General features: G+C 45.3%; 1 protein-coding gene across 6 annotated transcripts in view; it reads right to left on the minus strand.

The window, feature by feature from the left end:
- The window catches only part of TMEM154 (transmembrane protein 154), a 45,915-nt gene that overhangs the window by 14,144 nt on the left and 15,358 nt on the right, over positions 1-16,413 (minus strand). For 3 of the 6 annotated variants that reach the window (XM_077846387.1, XM_077846389.1, XM_077846391.1), the window contains exons 3-7: positions 9,858-10,115; positions 9,731-9,769; positions 4,024-4,051; positions 2,673-2,758; positions 415-472 (exon numbers count right to left, since the gene is read on the minus strand). In XM_077846387.1, the coding sequence (XP_077702513.1) occupies positions 415-472; positions 2,673-2,758; positions 4,024-4,051; positions 9,731-9,769; positions 9,858-10,115 (469 nt within the window). The remainder of the gene's footprint in view (positions 1-414; positions 473-2,672; positions 2,759-4,023; positions 4,052-9,730; positions 9,770-9,857; positions 10,116-16,413) is intronic. The other 3 variants (XM_077846388.1, XM_077846390.1, XM_077846393.1) reach the window with 1 other exon arrangement.

A 16,413-nucleotide genomic window follows, 5' to 3' on the forward strand; every position in this document is an offset into this window, starting at 1 on the left:
GTTTTGGTTTTTAGATGTTCATTTTGTCCGCTCTTATTCACAATTATCCCCCTTAAGACTGCCACTTCCCATCTGTTTTCCTTACCAAACATCTATTCACCCAAGCGAAACAAAACTATAGTTTGATATAATCGTCAAGTTTTATGACTAAAACAGAAGCCGCTTCAACGGTGTCTCTTTAGAAGGGCAAGAAAATGCCAGTCCTAATTTACTTCTAAAGACTGTATCTATATATAACAAGGATATTTACTTTATATTTTTCTATTTGCCATGCTTTCTTTTCCCCACACTACGCACATATGTGAATTGTCACATAAAATGTACAGGCACAGAGACGGTAAGCAAAAGTGCTCTACCCTGGTCTCCAATTCCCTCCCCCACATACATATAATCAATGGTAGAAATTAGAAGTACCTTGGGTTGTGGTTTGATTCCTTCTCTTCCTTTAAAGTAGGTAAACATTCGCTGTCTGCTAGGATGGAAAAAAAGCAAACTCATGGTTAGTCACCAAAATTTTATTTTTCTATCCACAAAACCCCTATATTTGAGCATTGCATGTCCCTGATCTGTCCAGTTACTTGTGCAGAAATGGCCTCACTAGGGAGTTCCAGAGGTTAAAAGATTAATGATGGCAAGGCTCTTGAAATGGAAAAAGCATTAGAAGCACAGATACAAGACTTCAACATGCCTCTGCCCCTGTTGGAAAGGGCACAATTCATCACTGCTTGGTTATTCAGTCCCTGAAGAACCCCACTGTTGCTCCAAAAGCTAGAATCTGCATGTTTCAGGTTAAACACTGGAATAAAATAGCTTTACCGGAGGTCCTGACATGCCTGCAGCATGACTTCAGGCAGGACGCACACTCCAAAAGCAGCAGGGAAAGTGAGGAATAACTAACCTTCTTAAAGCTGTCAGAGTTCTCTCCTATTAGGGCCAGTGATTTTTTAAGGAAAAACAAAATCCATCGGCTCCATCACTAATGTGTCAAAATAACTCTCTGCTGTAGTCGTTAAATAGAAAGGCCTTGTTCCGAGTTTCTGATTTAATGAGTGTAACAGGGTCCTGATTTTGTATTACATTATCTTAGGCACAAAAGGAAATATGTCAAGTTATTCAAAGAGGTTATCTCTGGGTGGTGTGATGTTTTTCTTCTTTCTGCTTTTTTTTTTTTTTGCATTTTCCAAATTATGAAATGTATATTTTATAAACTAAAAACAACAAAATGAAACTACCTTAAGCATTATCTCAGTGGCCTGCCCTAACCTTCAATGCTTTATGGAGCCATTCTTTCCTCAGTAATGGGCTATGAAAAACTGTTCTGTTGGGATGCCTGGGTGGCTCAGTGGTTGAGCATCTGCTCGGGTTGTGATCCCAAGGTCCTGGAATCGAGTCCCACATCGGGCTCCCTGCAAGGAGCCCGCTTCTCCCTCTGCCTATGTCTCTGCCTCTCTCTGTGTCTCTCATGAATAAGTAAATAAAATCTTTTAAAAAAACTGTTCTGTTCAAAATTGTACGAGTTCATTGAATGGTTTTAATCTTCTGGAAAGCTTATGTTGATAAGCGTCTGGCGCAATAATTCTGATAACAGGTCTCTGGATTTGGACTTCGTTATTGTTGAATCTGACCAACCCCCAGGGTATTTTTAAAAGATGAATGTTAAAAAATACAAATTATATGACAATAAAAATGGTGGAGTTTGTTAATTTGAGCATGAAAAATAATTTATTGACCTTTTAAAGGAATTTTAAAAGGAGAAAAAATAGGTAACATCATTTTTTTAAGGATTTTTTAAAAATGTATTTATTTGACAAAGAGAGATAGAGAGAGCACAAGTGGGAGGAGCAGCAGAGGGAGAAGGAGAAGCAGGCTCCCCCGCTAAGCAGAGCGCCTCTATGGCTTGATCCCAGGACCCCAGGATCTTGACCTGAGCCGAAGGCAGATGCTTAACCAACCGAGCCACCCAGGTGCCCCAAGTTGCCATCATTTTTAAATTCAAATACTGACTTAAAAAAGCAGGGAACATACAGAACTACTGCCAGATATCAAATGGAAAATAAGTTCATGAGAATTTTTATTATACTACATATATTAGTGTTATCTAATAGAACTTCCTATAGCAACAGAAATGTTCTAGATTTGCACTGTTTAATATAGTCTGCTGAGCACTCAAAATGTGGCCAGAGTGACTGAAGAACAAAATTTTTTACTTTATTTCATTTTTAAAATTTTAATTTAAATAAATTTAAATATAGCTAGTGTCTATTGCACTGGACAGCACTGAACTATGTAAACTACATGTGGTGAAGTTTTATAACCACATACAGATTAAAATTGTAGATCTCTAAATACTACAGCATATAAGGTAATGCCAGATGCTAATTTCTTCCAGATAATTTGGACCTAGAGAGTTCCTTGTTTGAAAAAAGACCATTTGCTTCTTCAAAGAGGCCACGTCAAAAGCTTGTGCAAAAATAAAAACAAATGGCACTAAGTGGTGCCCTAATCAAACCGAGTCTTTAAGGATGGTCTGACCCAGGTTTATTATCTACATGCTGCAGATCTCATGTGGATTGGGCTCACGCCATCCACTCCAGGATTCACTGGGTGTTTCTAAAACTCTTGCACCTTCTCATACGACAGAAGACAGAAAAAGCGACTCTAAGTTACTGTACCATTTCTATTCATGCTGTTCATCCATTTGTCAAGCTCTTCCATTTCGATTTCCATAACAGAGGGTGTGTCTTCCTCAAAAATGGGCCTAGAGGAAGAGCAAAAACAGTGTTGAAACAAAAATCCACTGGTGTGCCCAGTTCATTTGGGAAGAGCCTGGGCTGTTGAATGGGAGAAAGATGAACCTGGTTTCTCATGTGACACTCCAGGGCAGACTGGGGGTTTGCCCCATTCGCATGTCCCAAATTCTCAAAGAAGGAAAGGCTAGAACTCAGATAGGCCTTCATCCATCACTGATCCAAAGACGGAGGCCACACAGTCTAGCTCTCAGGCTGAAAGGGAGCCCAGGAGACTCTGCTCCCCAGAAGGTACAAAGTTGAGCTGCCAGGCTTCCACCACGACCATCCTCAGGGGAGCTGCCCTGTATAGCATTGGGGCCTTGCTTAATTTCACTTCCCTTTTCTTGAGGTTTCTGACCTGTGCCCCAGGTCAAGTGGCCACTGAGAACAGGCTACTTTGATCACCTCTCCTGTCAACTCCCAGGCTTTTCCATGGTGGAGACATGGAACCATTGCTTTCAGAAACCCACTGCCTTCCCTTACTGGGGCTCAGAGCACACGGTCATGGGAAAGAAGCCCCTGGTTAATGTAAATGGGGCTGGGGTGGAGGACCACCCACTCTGAACCACAGCATGGGCGTGACCCTGTGCAGAGGAAGTGAGCAAAGTGTCTAAACAGGCAAAGTTGCTGGGGAGAGAGTGGGGGAGGAGGTGGTGACATTGCCCCAGAGCACTCTTCTGGTGGAATCTTGTTTTCTCTTTCCCTCTTTTCCAGTCTCTCTCTCTCTCTCTCTCTCTCTCTCTCTCTCTCAATCTCTCTCCTTCTTTCCTTCCTCTCCCCCTCCATTCCTCTTCTCTCTCCCACTCTAATGTGGCTCTGCTGCATGAACTTTATGCTTCTACCAAGGCTCTCCTGCTTTAATACCAGTGAACATTAGCTTTCCTGGTGATAACATTTTTAATCAGAATAAACAAACCGATGTCTGTCAAATACACCCAGGGTCGGAATATTTAACTACAATGCATCTGGAACTGATAGCAGTCAGACAAGATGGTTTTTGGAAGAGGACCCTGTTCAACACCCAGACCCTCTACTGAATGGAGGTTGGGGGACTAGAGTGCACCCCCCCTCCCCCTGCAGCCTGCTAAGGGCCCTCTCCTGGGGCCCAGGAAGCAAGAGGCCCCCCAAGGGTATCAGAACAACGATTCTTAAAAAAGCAGGTGGCTCTCTACTCTGCCCTTCTCTCTGATACCCTTGTCTACAATGAGCTGGGTTGGAGGCAGCGGAGACTTACACTTTGATGTTTTCACTTCCCAGTTCATCTAAAGAGAAAAAAAATATATAAAAGTTATGTTAGCTTTCATTGTCTTATAACAACTTTTTATTTCACCAACAGCTGAAATCTCCACAGAGACAAGAGGGGACTTTAAGTCAATAGCATTTTTAAGGGAGCAACAATTAGCCTCTGAGTCAAACATGTGCCGTATTGAAATGAGGTCCTAATCCATATGGAATCTGCTTGTTTTTTTCAAGATATGATGGCCCTCTGAGAGTATTTATTACCTCAAATCACATGTTTATTCCTTTTTATTTATTTATTTTTAATCCATATGAAGGAGAAAACCTTCATGGTGAGATAAAGCAAGGAAGAGTCAGACAAGAAGGACTGTTCCTTGGTCCCCTACCCCAAAACGTCCCAGTTCAAAATATCACTGTTGTATCTCCTTGTGACCCAACAAGCCCAACACTGTGACTGTCTCTTTGTCCTGGGACAGGCTGTGGTGTATTCCATCAAGGTCTCTCCTTGGAACTCTGCTCTCATGCCCTTCTGGTCTCGGTTTATACTCAAGGAGCACCCTCTTGCTGAAGCAGGGCTCACCCTTCCAGTTGTTTCCCAGCTCAGCACCTTGCTTACTCCTTTACAGCCCTTGGCACAATTTGCCATTGGTCAATCCACCTGCTTAATTTTGTCTGTCCCGCCCACTAAAACATAGTTCCAAAAGGACAGAGATCATGCCTGTCCTGTCCGTCCTGATGTCCCCTCACCTCCCGTCTAGCTGTCACAGTACCTGGCAAACATCCAGTAAACATGTATTGAATAAATGAGCAGGTCTTGATCTGGATGGTCCAACACGGGTTAAATTCATGCCCAATGTTTTGGACTTAGTCATATCATAAAAGTGAAGCTTTGAGCAAACCCGCTGTTTGTTGCTGCAGTTGAGGTGAGAACCAGCTAACTGTTTGTCAAATGCCCATCAGACTTCAGATGAATGTGTGGCAGGAGTCAAGAGCCCAGTGCCCCAGCTCAAGCTCTGTTTTGTTTTGCCTCCAGAGAAATGAGGCAGCGATGTCAAGTGAGTGCATAGCATAGGCCCACGGCACCTCTTGTGACGGGAGAGGCATTGAGAAGCGAACCACTTCATAGAGGTCGGCCGAAGAGCCAGATGTTCCTGATCCTTGGCAATCAGAGGTCTCTTTTCGCCGGGCCTGCAGAAATGCAGGTCCCCATCGAGGAAACAGAACCAGCAGGCACCTGGAACTGAGCTCCTGGCAGCCGAGAGCCGCCGTAATTTCCTGTGGGTTGGCAAGCTCTCACGGCATCGCTGATCCAGGACAGCTGGGCACAGAGGGAAGCCTTGTGCCATCACCACTCACCTTCCAAGGGCTCTGGGCTATGTCTTTCTGCCCCTGGTAGGAACCTGAAGCTCCCTGCAGGCACCTGATCCTCAGACACTTGGACTGGGGAAACGGGTGTACGTTCATCTTATATTTCTATATTAATACTTTTAATCTAAAATTGATATGCTATTTCCTTAAGGGATTTTACTATAAATAAAGTCCCTGCACAATTGAACCTCCCCTAGATGTGACCCCTAAAGATCCCCCTGTTTTGCCTTTCCCTTCCCCTCTTTTCCTGCTTAGTAACCTCCCAACACACACACACACACACACACACACACACACACACTCTAATTTCTCAGAGAACAAGTGGCCCCACAGCCCCACTGACGAGGGTATGGATTTATTTGTATTATTTGAGTGCCTGCAGGCTTTGTGGTGAGCAAAACCCAACCCTGCATGCAGATGATGGAAAAGTTTAAAAACCCATTACAAAAGTGCTCCAGATGCACCAAATGCGAAGCTCCTGTAATCAGTATTCAAACAGAGCAAAAAGCCTTCTGTGGCCTGTCTCCCCCGCTCCGAGACCATTAGCCCTGCCCCAGCCACCATGGCAACAGGAAAACATCTGGGAGAGCTCACTAGAGCAGAGCATTAAACCAGGAGGGAGACCAATTACGCGTCCCCAGCAATCAGGCCCTGCCCTCTCCACTCCACCTGGCCTGGATCTCTTTATTAAAAGCCATCTACTCCCTCTGCAACCAGAGGGCAAATGTAGCCTCCGCAGCCCCCCACCTGCGCTTGATTCCACCTCCCCTCCCACAGTCCCTCCATTTCCTACTATTCGACCCACTTCGTCCTCTGCCTGCAGTTCCCAGTTACACCCCCTGAGCCTGCCGCCGCCCCCACCGTCAGCTACTCTCCCCTGTGCCCCTCCGGTGGGGCGGTGGGGCGGTGGGGCGGTGGGGCGCTTGCTGGGCAGGCAATGGGAGCAGGAGCCCCGCAGGGGATGGGCTCGCTTCTCTCTCTTTCCAGGCGGAACACTGAGCAAGAGAGAGAGAGTCTCTTTCTGGAGATGTCCTGCGCTGAGCCAGGTGTCATGTAGCCACAGCCTATTTAGAGCAATGGCTTATTGCCAGCTCTTCTCCCTGCAGCTCTCTCAGAAGGACTGGGCACACCAAGACCCTTAATAAATGGTAAATAATAACAACCGCAAATGCTCTACCGCCTGGAGGCCTAGGAAGAGGGGCGATGGAACTTGGCATTACTGCCCAGCACCTCCCTTTTTCCTGGACTTGAAACAGGCCCAAAGGAAAAACATGATTGCCAGTCGGAAGAAGGGTTCTTTCTGAATGTGTGGGCCAGGCCCTCCCTAGTCATCAAAGGTACAGGCTCACCTCCTGGGGCAGAAGAGCACACCAGGCTCTGCTCATGTGGAGGGAACCAATATGTCTAATTCTAACTCTCTGGGCGGACATCATCCATGCCCTCCCACAAAACATTGTTTTGGAGTCTTTCCAAGAAAATTGCTGGTCTGACCCAGTGTGACAGTTTTATTTTTTCCTGGAAAGAATATTTAAATCAAATTTTGTTAATTGTAATGTTCTCCTTTTATTTATTTTTGAAGATTTATTTATTTGTTTTTGTTTGTTTGGTTTTTGTTTTTTTTTTTAGAGAGTGAGTGGGCAAGGTGGAGGTAGAGGCAGAGGGAGAAGGAGAGAGAGAATCCTAAGCAGACTCCCTGCTGAGCATGGAGCCTGGCCCTGGGGCTCCATCTCACAACCCTGAGATCATGATCTGAGCCGAAATCAAGAGTCAGATGCTTAACAGACTGAGCCACCCAGGTGTTCCTCTCCTTTTACTGACTTGTGTTATAATGTAAAATATAAAAGGGTGGACTTTAGCAGACAGTAGTTGTTAACTTTTCAGCATTTAGTCTGAAGAGATATCTGTGTGTTAAGCAATTAACCAGCTGTGTATATCTTAAAGAAAATATTCAGATAAAGCTCTCTCTCTCCAAACTTGCGATAAGGAATTGTTTTGAAATTTTAAGATTTCTGTGTTGTGTTCTCTCAAAGTGAGGCATATTCAAACCAAAGAGAATGTGCAAATTTGTGTTAAGAATGAGTTGCAAATTTGTTTTTTCCTCTGAGAATAGGGAGGTGTTCTTAAAAAAAAAGTTCTAACACTGTTTGATTAACTCATTCATTCAACGGCATTTACTGAGCAGCTAATATATGTGTAGGGCTAGACACGATGTTAGGTCAAGGGTCAGTAATAATAAGAAGCAGCAGCTAACAATATGCCAGCTACTCTTTTTCCTCAGTGGCGTACTTAGATGAATCTACTTAATTGTTACAACAGCTCTGTAAGCCAAGTGTTGGATTTACCCATTTCACAGAATAAAGAAACAGAGTCTGAGAATTCATAGCTGGGAAAAAGTCAACCAGGCAGTGTGGTTCCAGAACCTGTACTCTAACCTCCACACCACACTGTTAAACGAGATAAATAAGACAAGCTCTTGGTTCTCTTGGACCGTAGAGAGAACATAATGTAGTAAGAGAGACCAAAAAAAAAAAAAAAAAGAAAGAAAAGTCACCAATTTATCCCAACATAAATACAGTGCATGGTAAGTGTCAACATCATCTGTAAAAGCACAGAAGAGGCGGTGATTAATTTTGCCCGGGGAGTGATTACTCAAGGCTTCATAAAAACTTCAGAACTGGGCATTGAGGAACAGGGTGGCAGTTTGCCAAGCAGACAAGAAGGAAACCCCAAACAGAAGAATAGTGTCAACCAGGCCTGAAAGCATCATGAATGTGTAAGCCTGGCTCTGGGAACAGCAAATACTTCGAGTGTGGCTCCAGTGTAGGATGCACGAGCCATCTGAGAATGAGGCCAGTTCTTGATTATGAATGGCTTTTGAACTTTGAGATTCTCACAATGAAGGTCAGTGAAAAATCCTTTCCTGGATTTAGAGTTTAAAAGCACACACATTTGAATGGGCACCCCCATCCTCCCCCCCAAGTCCGGTGACATCATTAGGTAAAACTGGCTCAGGTTATGGTTTAAGCAGGAAATTCTTACTTTCCCTGAGGTTAAAAAAATAGGGGTACAGATAGCCCTGTTTGCTTTATGTTTTTCTTTAGCTTACAAAGGAGCGCCCATGTGACCCTGAAATTTCAAGCAGTGGAGAGGCGTGTGCATTTTGTACTCCCTTGGAATCTATTATATTGGTTCCTGCCAAGAAAGGTAATGCACATTAGTGCTTCTTCCCTAGCTCCTACTTACCATACCTGCTGGCCTAATGGAAAATGATCATTGATAGCTCCTGCTGAGAACTTAAAGGCTCTCCTGGTGCAGGAGCCGGGCCTGCAGGCAAAGGGCATGATCTCGAAGCCAGGGGGTCCTTAGTAGTGAGTGGGAGGGATGTTGAGTGAGTTTTGTATGCACGTATCAATACGTAGCTTACTAGAGATGGTCTCAGCCCTCGAGTGATTTTTTGGAATAACCAAAGGCTTCAACTTATAAAAATATAATTGGAGGGACACCTGAGTGGCTCAGTTGGTTGAGCATCTGCCCTTGGCTCAGGTCATGATCTCATGGTCCTGGGATCAAGTCCCACGAGCTCCCTGCTCAGTGGGGAACCTGCTTCTCTCTCTGCATCTACCCCTGGTTCATGTGCGCTCACTCTCTCTCTCTCTCAAATAAATAAATAAAATATATTTTTAAAAAATCTAATTGGAGTCACTTTTAGCAGAACAAGCCAAAAATACTCACGTCTACTGTGGACTTAGAAGCACCCTGACACCCAGTGTTCATTGCTTCTAGATTTGGAACTGAATACTCGCGGGGGTATCTCTGAGCTAGGGAACTCCCTATTGGATTGGTTTCAGATTGTTGATGGTAATCTGCAGCCAATTGGGAATTTCATACAAAAGTTATCATGGCTTTAATGAGAATAAGAACAATGCTTTACTCCAGCCTTTGCACAATCAAATTGGGATGTGGCATGGAGGAGAAAACCGTATCTTTGACAGAAATATACACAGAAGAATGCTCTTCTGGTGGAGACGAGCCCAGGTCTCATCCCCAGCCCCAATCTGACCCACCGCTTTGCCATCTTCCTGGTTTCCTACACCTTATGGAATGTTGCATGGACCTCTTGGCTGGTATTAGACAGGGCCCTCGTCTGGATAAGGTACAGAGACAGCAGCTGTGTGTTTTAAATCTCAATTGAGGCTGAAGCTATTCTCTTTTTGAAATATAAGGGAATATTCATCACTTACTACATTATGTAGTCTTTGTTGCTCAACTTAAAAAACTCTTGGTTCTTTCCTTCCCCATCCCCAACTCCAGACAGGCGTCAGGATCATACTCACATGTCTGTAAGGCACTCTGAGATCCTGGGCTATACGGCTCTGTGTAGAAGCAAGAAGTATTTTGTTAACTGACTGTCATTAACACACGAAGCAATTGTCTGGAAATGGGAACATACGAAATGGTTACCTTGTTTGGCTCTTTTTCTCCTATAGCGTGTTACAAGGATTATCACTGATAAAAATAGGAGGGCAAATAAAATCAGTGGGATCAACACCATTAATATAAATTCTAACTGATCTGCATCATCGTCAAAGTCGATAAAACTTGTATTTGCAGGTAATGTTTCTGTGGTCACCGTGGGAAACGTAGCATTAGTATTAAAATCTTCTCTTCCATACACTTCCAAGGGCATATCCGCTGACTGTTCTGGTTCCTCAGATAAATCTGTAGGGACACACACAAAATTGAGATTGCCATGGAGACAAAGCTACTATGTTATGTTTTCAATGATTTTTAAATATATCCTACATGCATCAAGTGGTAAACTTGATCCACTGCATTTGGTCTTCTCGTTCTGTGTGACGGAGTATTGATTTAACGTAAATAGAGCTCAAGCTGAGAGTATATTGAACATGGAATCAGAGCCTAGAGATAAACTTCCACAAATGCAGGTAGTTTAGTCTTGACCAGATAAATGTATCTGGCATTGAGAAGCTTTACTATGTCAAGGGTGATATTCCAGAACATCTCTTATAGGGTATCAGGCTATTTCAATAACATTTCTGGATAAATCTAAATCCATATTTACTAACAGTTAACTACTTGCCACATAACACTTGGGTAGAAGGGAAGGCACACTGTCCTGAATTTTTCTAGAATTTTATTTATTTATTTACTTGCTTTAGAGAGAGCGCACGTATGCTCGTGTGAGCAAGGGCAGGAGCAGAGGGAGAGGGGCAGAAGGAGAGGGAGAGAATCTGGAGCAGACTCTGGCTGAGTGCAGAGCCTGACAGTAAGCTGGATCCCACAACCCTACAATCACGACCTGAGCTGAAACTAAGAGTCCAAGAGTCGGAAGCTTAACTAACTGAGCAACCCAGGTGTCCCACACTGTCCTAATTTTTAATAAAAGTTTACCTATTTCCAAGAATTCTTTCTTGGAAACTGGGGTGACTGATCTGGGGTCTCAGTGTCAGGTCGCACATTCTGCAGAGAACTGAGTCTCTCTGAGATTATCTGACAGAAATCTTCCTGGATTCTAAATAAAAACACAGTGCAGATCTCATTTGTGAGGCAAAATTCTCAAGAAGGAGATTCCCTTAGAGACTAAGGAAACTGCACCAATATTTAAATGTTTTTAAGAAAAAAGCATCTTTAGAACTTTCCCTATATAGAAGCCTAAGCAAGTTCATTCTGTTTGAATGTCAGATTGTGTTGGAAAACCATCACAGGGCAGGGAAGGACCATTAGCCTGATGATTACCTGAGAAACCTTTCCTTGTCTGGGCTAGGTAGTGAGCACAGTTAGTAAGCGGGGGGTTACTGTCCTACCGGGGTACAACATTGCCTGTGGTTCAAAGGGGGCCCACCGAGGCAAAGGGCCTATGAGTTTAGGCCACAGAAGACTTATCAAATAACTTATGTGAAAGTTCTCTCTAAAGTGTGAGTTGCTATGTAAACAGAAAAGTCAGCTGCTTCAAGCAGAGGTTAGGCTACCCTGCACACAATGACAGACTGGCCCCTGCAGAGCCAATTCCCCACCTTATCAACCTGCATGACCAAAGGACAATGGATTCCTCTGATTTAATTTATAAAAATGCTTGTTTGATCACTGTCTATTTTTTTTTTTTGGTTATACATATGAACATTTCCATTTCCTCCAAGACCAGGGAATCCATTTGATAATCCCATTGGTAAATGCCACCCCAAACCACCAGAATCAATTACAAACTGCAGAGTCTAACGAACTGGTGTTCTTCATCTGTTTTTGCCAAAAGCAGGATTTTTTAAAAAAATATCTACTATTTATTGACCTCTGTCTGGGTTAAGTGGCTTTATTTTATATTTATGTCTTTGAAATAAGGTAATAAATTAATAATAATGACACATACGTCAAAGGCTTCGATGCATCCTATATCACCCTGAACCAGGAAAAGATATTTGTCCACTAGAGAAATCTCCTCCTTAGCATCACCCTTCTTGCAGAACTACTGGGATCAAATAGTATTCTTCACTGATAATCCAGCCAGTGACAACTGGACATATATGGGGGTGGTGGTGGCAGGGGAGTGGCACAGGTTCAGGTGCACTTGGTGATCCTGACCCCTTTCCCTGAGGTCAGTGCTTATGGACCTTCTTCAAATACCCAGACTTGCCTTTTATTTCTTTTGCTTATTTCTACTACAGCTGAGGCTGTGCAGAGCTGAGGCTGCTGCCACTGTATCAGGCTAACCTTTATAGAGAATTTACTAAGCCAAGTCTTGTGCTCTGCCTTTTACCCAGATTATCTCATTTTGTCTTCACCATTTTTCCAGATGGAAACTGGGGAAAGGGGTTACACAACTGGCCTGTGGTCACAGAGCAATCATGGAGGAGGATTTGAACCCACGAAGGCTAGTCACTGAACCTGAGCTTTAAACCTCACTCACATGGTATCTTCCTAATAAGACAGGAATAGAATGGTTACTAGTCATCACGGGGTGAACAAGAGATGGAACCCCATGTCCTTGCCCCTCTGCCTATAAGGAGGTGGCTTCCTGGCACAAAGGGGAAGGACGGGGGTTGAGTCCCAGAAACCTTGGCTTTGTAGGGCTCCTGCTAAGCGACTCAGCCCAGATGTGCTGTAAGCAAAGCTGCCCAGAACAGCAGGGTGTGTTCAGCACCTCTCCAAGGAAGGCTTTTCTTTTTTAAGATTTATTTATTTTATGTTTTTAATTTATTTATTTGAGAGAGAGAGCTCGTGGGAGAAGGAGCAGAGAGAAGGGGAGAGAGAATCACAACCAGACATGCCCTGAGCACAGAGCCCAGAGCAGAGCTCAATCCCACAACCCTGCGATCACGACCTGAGCCAAAACCAGGAGTTGGATGCTCAACCAGGTGCCCCTCCAAGAGAGGCTTTGAATCAACACTTGACCCAGGGCCCCAGGAGAGAAAATAGAAAAAGGAATAAGGTGGCAGGAATAACAATGGCATTTGGGTAATCAGGAACAAAAGAGAAACGGAAAGAAAGCACACCAGATGGTCCTGGGTTATACTTTTATTTTTAGCATAAGGAGCAGTGCTGATCACAGGTGGCCTTTAGTGACAATCTGCAGTAAAATGGGCTGGGATTTCTCTCCCCAATATCCCTCTCACATACATCCTAACATACGTTTTGCATCATTGACTCCCTCAGAATCTCCAGTGACTATCTACATAAATAAGAACCAAGGGGGTGGCCTCTCTCTCTCTCTTTCCTTCTCTGTTTTATTTTTCTTTTCACCCTACACACCTTCATCTCCAGATACTTCTCTGATAACCTTCCTCCCAGTCCTCTCTGCCCCAACCAACATTATCGTAGCCAAAAATAATAAATAACAGTAACTGGCATTTATCAGATGCTTGGTATGTGCTAGGAACTAGGACACAGGCACTACTTAATTTCATCTTCACAACAACTGTACTATACACATTTTACAGATGAGGAAGCTGATTCTCGAACGTCTTGGCCTGGGGTACAGGCTTGTCATTTCTAAGTTCTGCTACATAGGGTCTGGAAGCTGCGCTCCCTAGAGCATAAATGCCAAATAACAGTAAAGGTTCTAGTCACAGCTCTTGTCGCTTCGTCGTTCTGGGAATTTGAACAAATTATTTACCCTTGTGGCTTAATGTCCTAATCTGCACAACTAAGCGGTGATCCCCAGCACCCCATCTATTTCCACATTTCCACACATTCGGGTGCTCATCTTGCTTCTAATTAGAATTTTTGAGTTGGCACTAGACACGTGGTACTAAGCTCTCAGAAAGGAAATGTCACTATCACCACTTCCCCCAGTCACTCACGTTCCCTCCCCAGAGGCAGCCACTGTTTCTGTTGCCTTCCAGAAAAACTCCATGCATATATAAATATCGTTTCCTGTTTGCTTTTTTTTAACACAAAAGATAACAAAATTTATATACGTTCTGTCTCTTGCTTTTTGCACTTCAAAATTGGTCTTCAAGATTACTTTATATCTATACACAGAGAGTTGTTTTTTCCCCTATTACCAGGATGTATCATAACCTCTTCCTATTGATAGAGATTTAGGTTGTTTCTTGTGCATTGAACGATGCTACAATAAGCACCCCTGCGCGTCCTTCAGCTGGCACACGTGCACGTCCTGTCTGTATTTCGTCTCGAGTGTGGGAGAGCAGGAGCGAGGGTGTTGGGTGCAGGAGGAGAGGGGACAGCACCAAACTTCTCTGGGTGGTCTGTCCTCACGACTTGTCCAAGATCGCTCCAGTCCAGGCCTCACACAACGAGAACCGGCAGAAACGAAGTCAGGAAAGTGCTGGGTGTGTAGGGGGTGCTGGACGGGAAGGGGGGGAGTTGACAAATTGTGGGGATCAGCCCCAAGAATTTGTGCCAGGAGCATTACACATCACCAAAAGGAAAGCTGGAAAACCAGGGTGGGCCATTGAATCGAATCAGTAACCAAGCATGGGGACAGAGTAAGAGTCAGGTAAGGAAACCAGAGGTGGATGAACCCAAGGTGGGCCCCGCAGGGGAGCCAGGGGGTCACAAGAGCAGACAGGGGGGTGCAGAGGGCAACTCAAGGGACTTTTCCCCAGAGCACTGGGGAGGTTCCTCCTGTGGCCTGTGGGGCAACAACTCTTACCCCAATGGACACAGGGCCCCCTGAAACCACTCAAGCTCAGACACATCTTTAGATACTAGCCATTTCTTTCTTTTTTTTTTTTTTTTAAGATTTTATTATTTACTCTTGAGAGACAGAGAGCGAGAGGCAGAGGCAGAGGGAGAAGCAGGCTCCCTGCGGGGGGCCTGACGCGGGACTTGATCCCAGGACCCCAGGACCCCGGGGCCATGACCTGAGCCGAAGGCAGACGCTCAACCACTGAGCCATCATGGTGCCCGACCCCAGCCTTTCCAAGCAACACTCGCTCATGCCCGTAAGAGCCAATGGCAATTTTCCACAGGAACCATCTTGGACTCTTGGGTAAAAGCGACATCCTATAGACCCTTCTTGGGTCAGCATTACTATGGGAGAACCCAGAACTCTCTCTCAGGGAGTGGGCCTGGAGCCGTGTGTGGAACAGAATGTGCAGGGCACGTCCTGTGCGGCTCATGGAATTTGCGGGTATCTCCATGGCATCGTGGAGGGCAGGATGGGGGCTCCCACCAGCAGGGCCCAAGAAAGCCCCCCAGGGGTTCACCCCTCTCTTTCCTGGAGGCCAGAGAAGGAGGCCCTTGTCCTGCCCACCCCACCGTGTTCGTATGAAGAGCAAAGGGAGTGGCGAGCCTGAGCTGCCGGGTGGCCTGTGGAGCACCCACTCGTGCCAGGCGTTGGGAGACTCGCCACCTCTTTGTGCCCCCCTCCCCCACCCCTAGGCTCACCAGGGTCTCTGCTGCTCCCAGGGGACTAACTGCCTGTATAATGTCTTCATTTTTCTTGTTGTGTCTTCTTGCCCAAATTTGGACATATTTCAGGGTAAAAGATGTATGGCCCCGGGGGGGACTAAAACTGAAAAAGCTGCAGAAACCAAGAGGATCAAGCAGAAGAGCGAAAAGGGAGCCGCATTGGCCAGCAAAAGTACAGAAAAGAAGAAAGAGCAGGGACAACACGTGGTAAGCAGACAGGCCGTGGGAGGGCCACCGGGTGCGTGGCCCTGGAGCCCGCAGTGACCTGCCCGAGGAACCACGGCAGCAAGGGCTGCAGGTGGCTGCTCTGGCAAAAGCTCGGTCTCCCTCCCAAGTGGCCCCAGCGCAGGCCAGCCCCCTCCCGCCGCATTCTCGCTCCCACCATCCCTCTCCCTCTGCCTTACCAACAGATAATGGGAGGGGTCGCGTGAAGGATGACCCCAAGCTGCACTACTTCACTTGGCTTTTAACCCTCAAATCCTCAAATTGCCAAATAATCAACTGCACAGTCCCGGAGTCACTTACAAATGATTATTGACGACAGCCATGCAAACACATCTGGGATGCACATTCCACACGTGTGGCAGGGACTCTGGGGGGCACATCCTCATCTGTGGAAAACTGGGGGCAATGCTTGAGGTGAGCCTGGCAGCCCCAGCAGGTGAGCGGACACGTGGCCCCATCACTGCTCCAAACCCCGTCACTAAGTGGAAATGACTCTGCTTCCCGGTAAAGCAAACCAGCCAACTTCTTTTTCGAGAATGGGACGAAGAGGCAAGCAAGCTCCAGTTTTTTAAGTTAAAAAGAGAACAACAAGGATCACCTACCAACTGCAAGAACGCCACGCTGCTGTTATAACGTAAAAGGGAGCAAGGCTGAGAGAAGGGCACTAAGCTCAGGATCGCATCAGGTGTGTCGGGCCTCAGTCGGAGAACCCGTTCTTTCACCTGTTACGTCGACTCCGGGCACAAATTGTGTCAACTATTTTATTTCCGCTTATTTTCTGATTTTTTAAACAATTTTATAATTCAGATAATGAAACGAAAGAAGACGCAAGTCTGGTGTGAGGCCTTCAAACTCAGCCCTGCTCTGAGGAGTACCTGGAGGATATGGATCTCAAGATATT

This window comes from Canis aureus, chromosome 13 (assembly GCF_053574225.1).
Source record: "Canis aureus isolate CA01 chromosome 13, VMU_Caureus_v.1.0, whole genome shotgun sequence".
Lineage (NCBI taxonomy): Eukaryota > Metazoa > Chordata > Mammalia > Carnivora > Canidae > Canis > Canis aureus.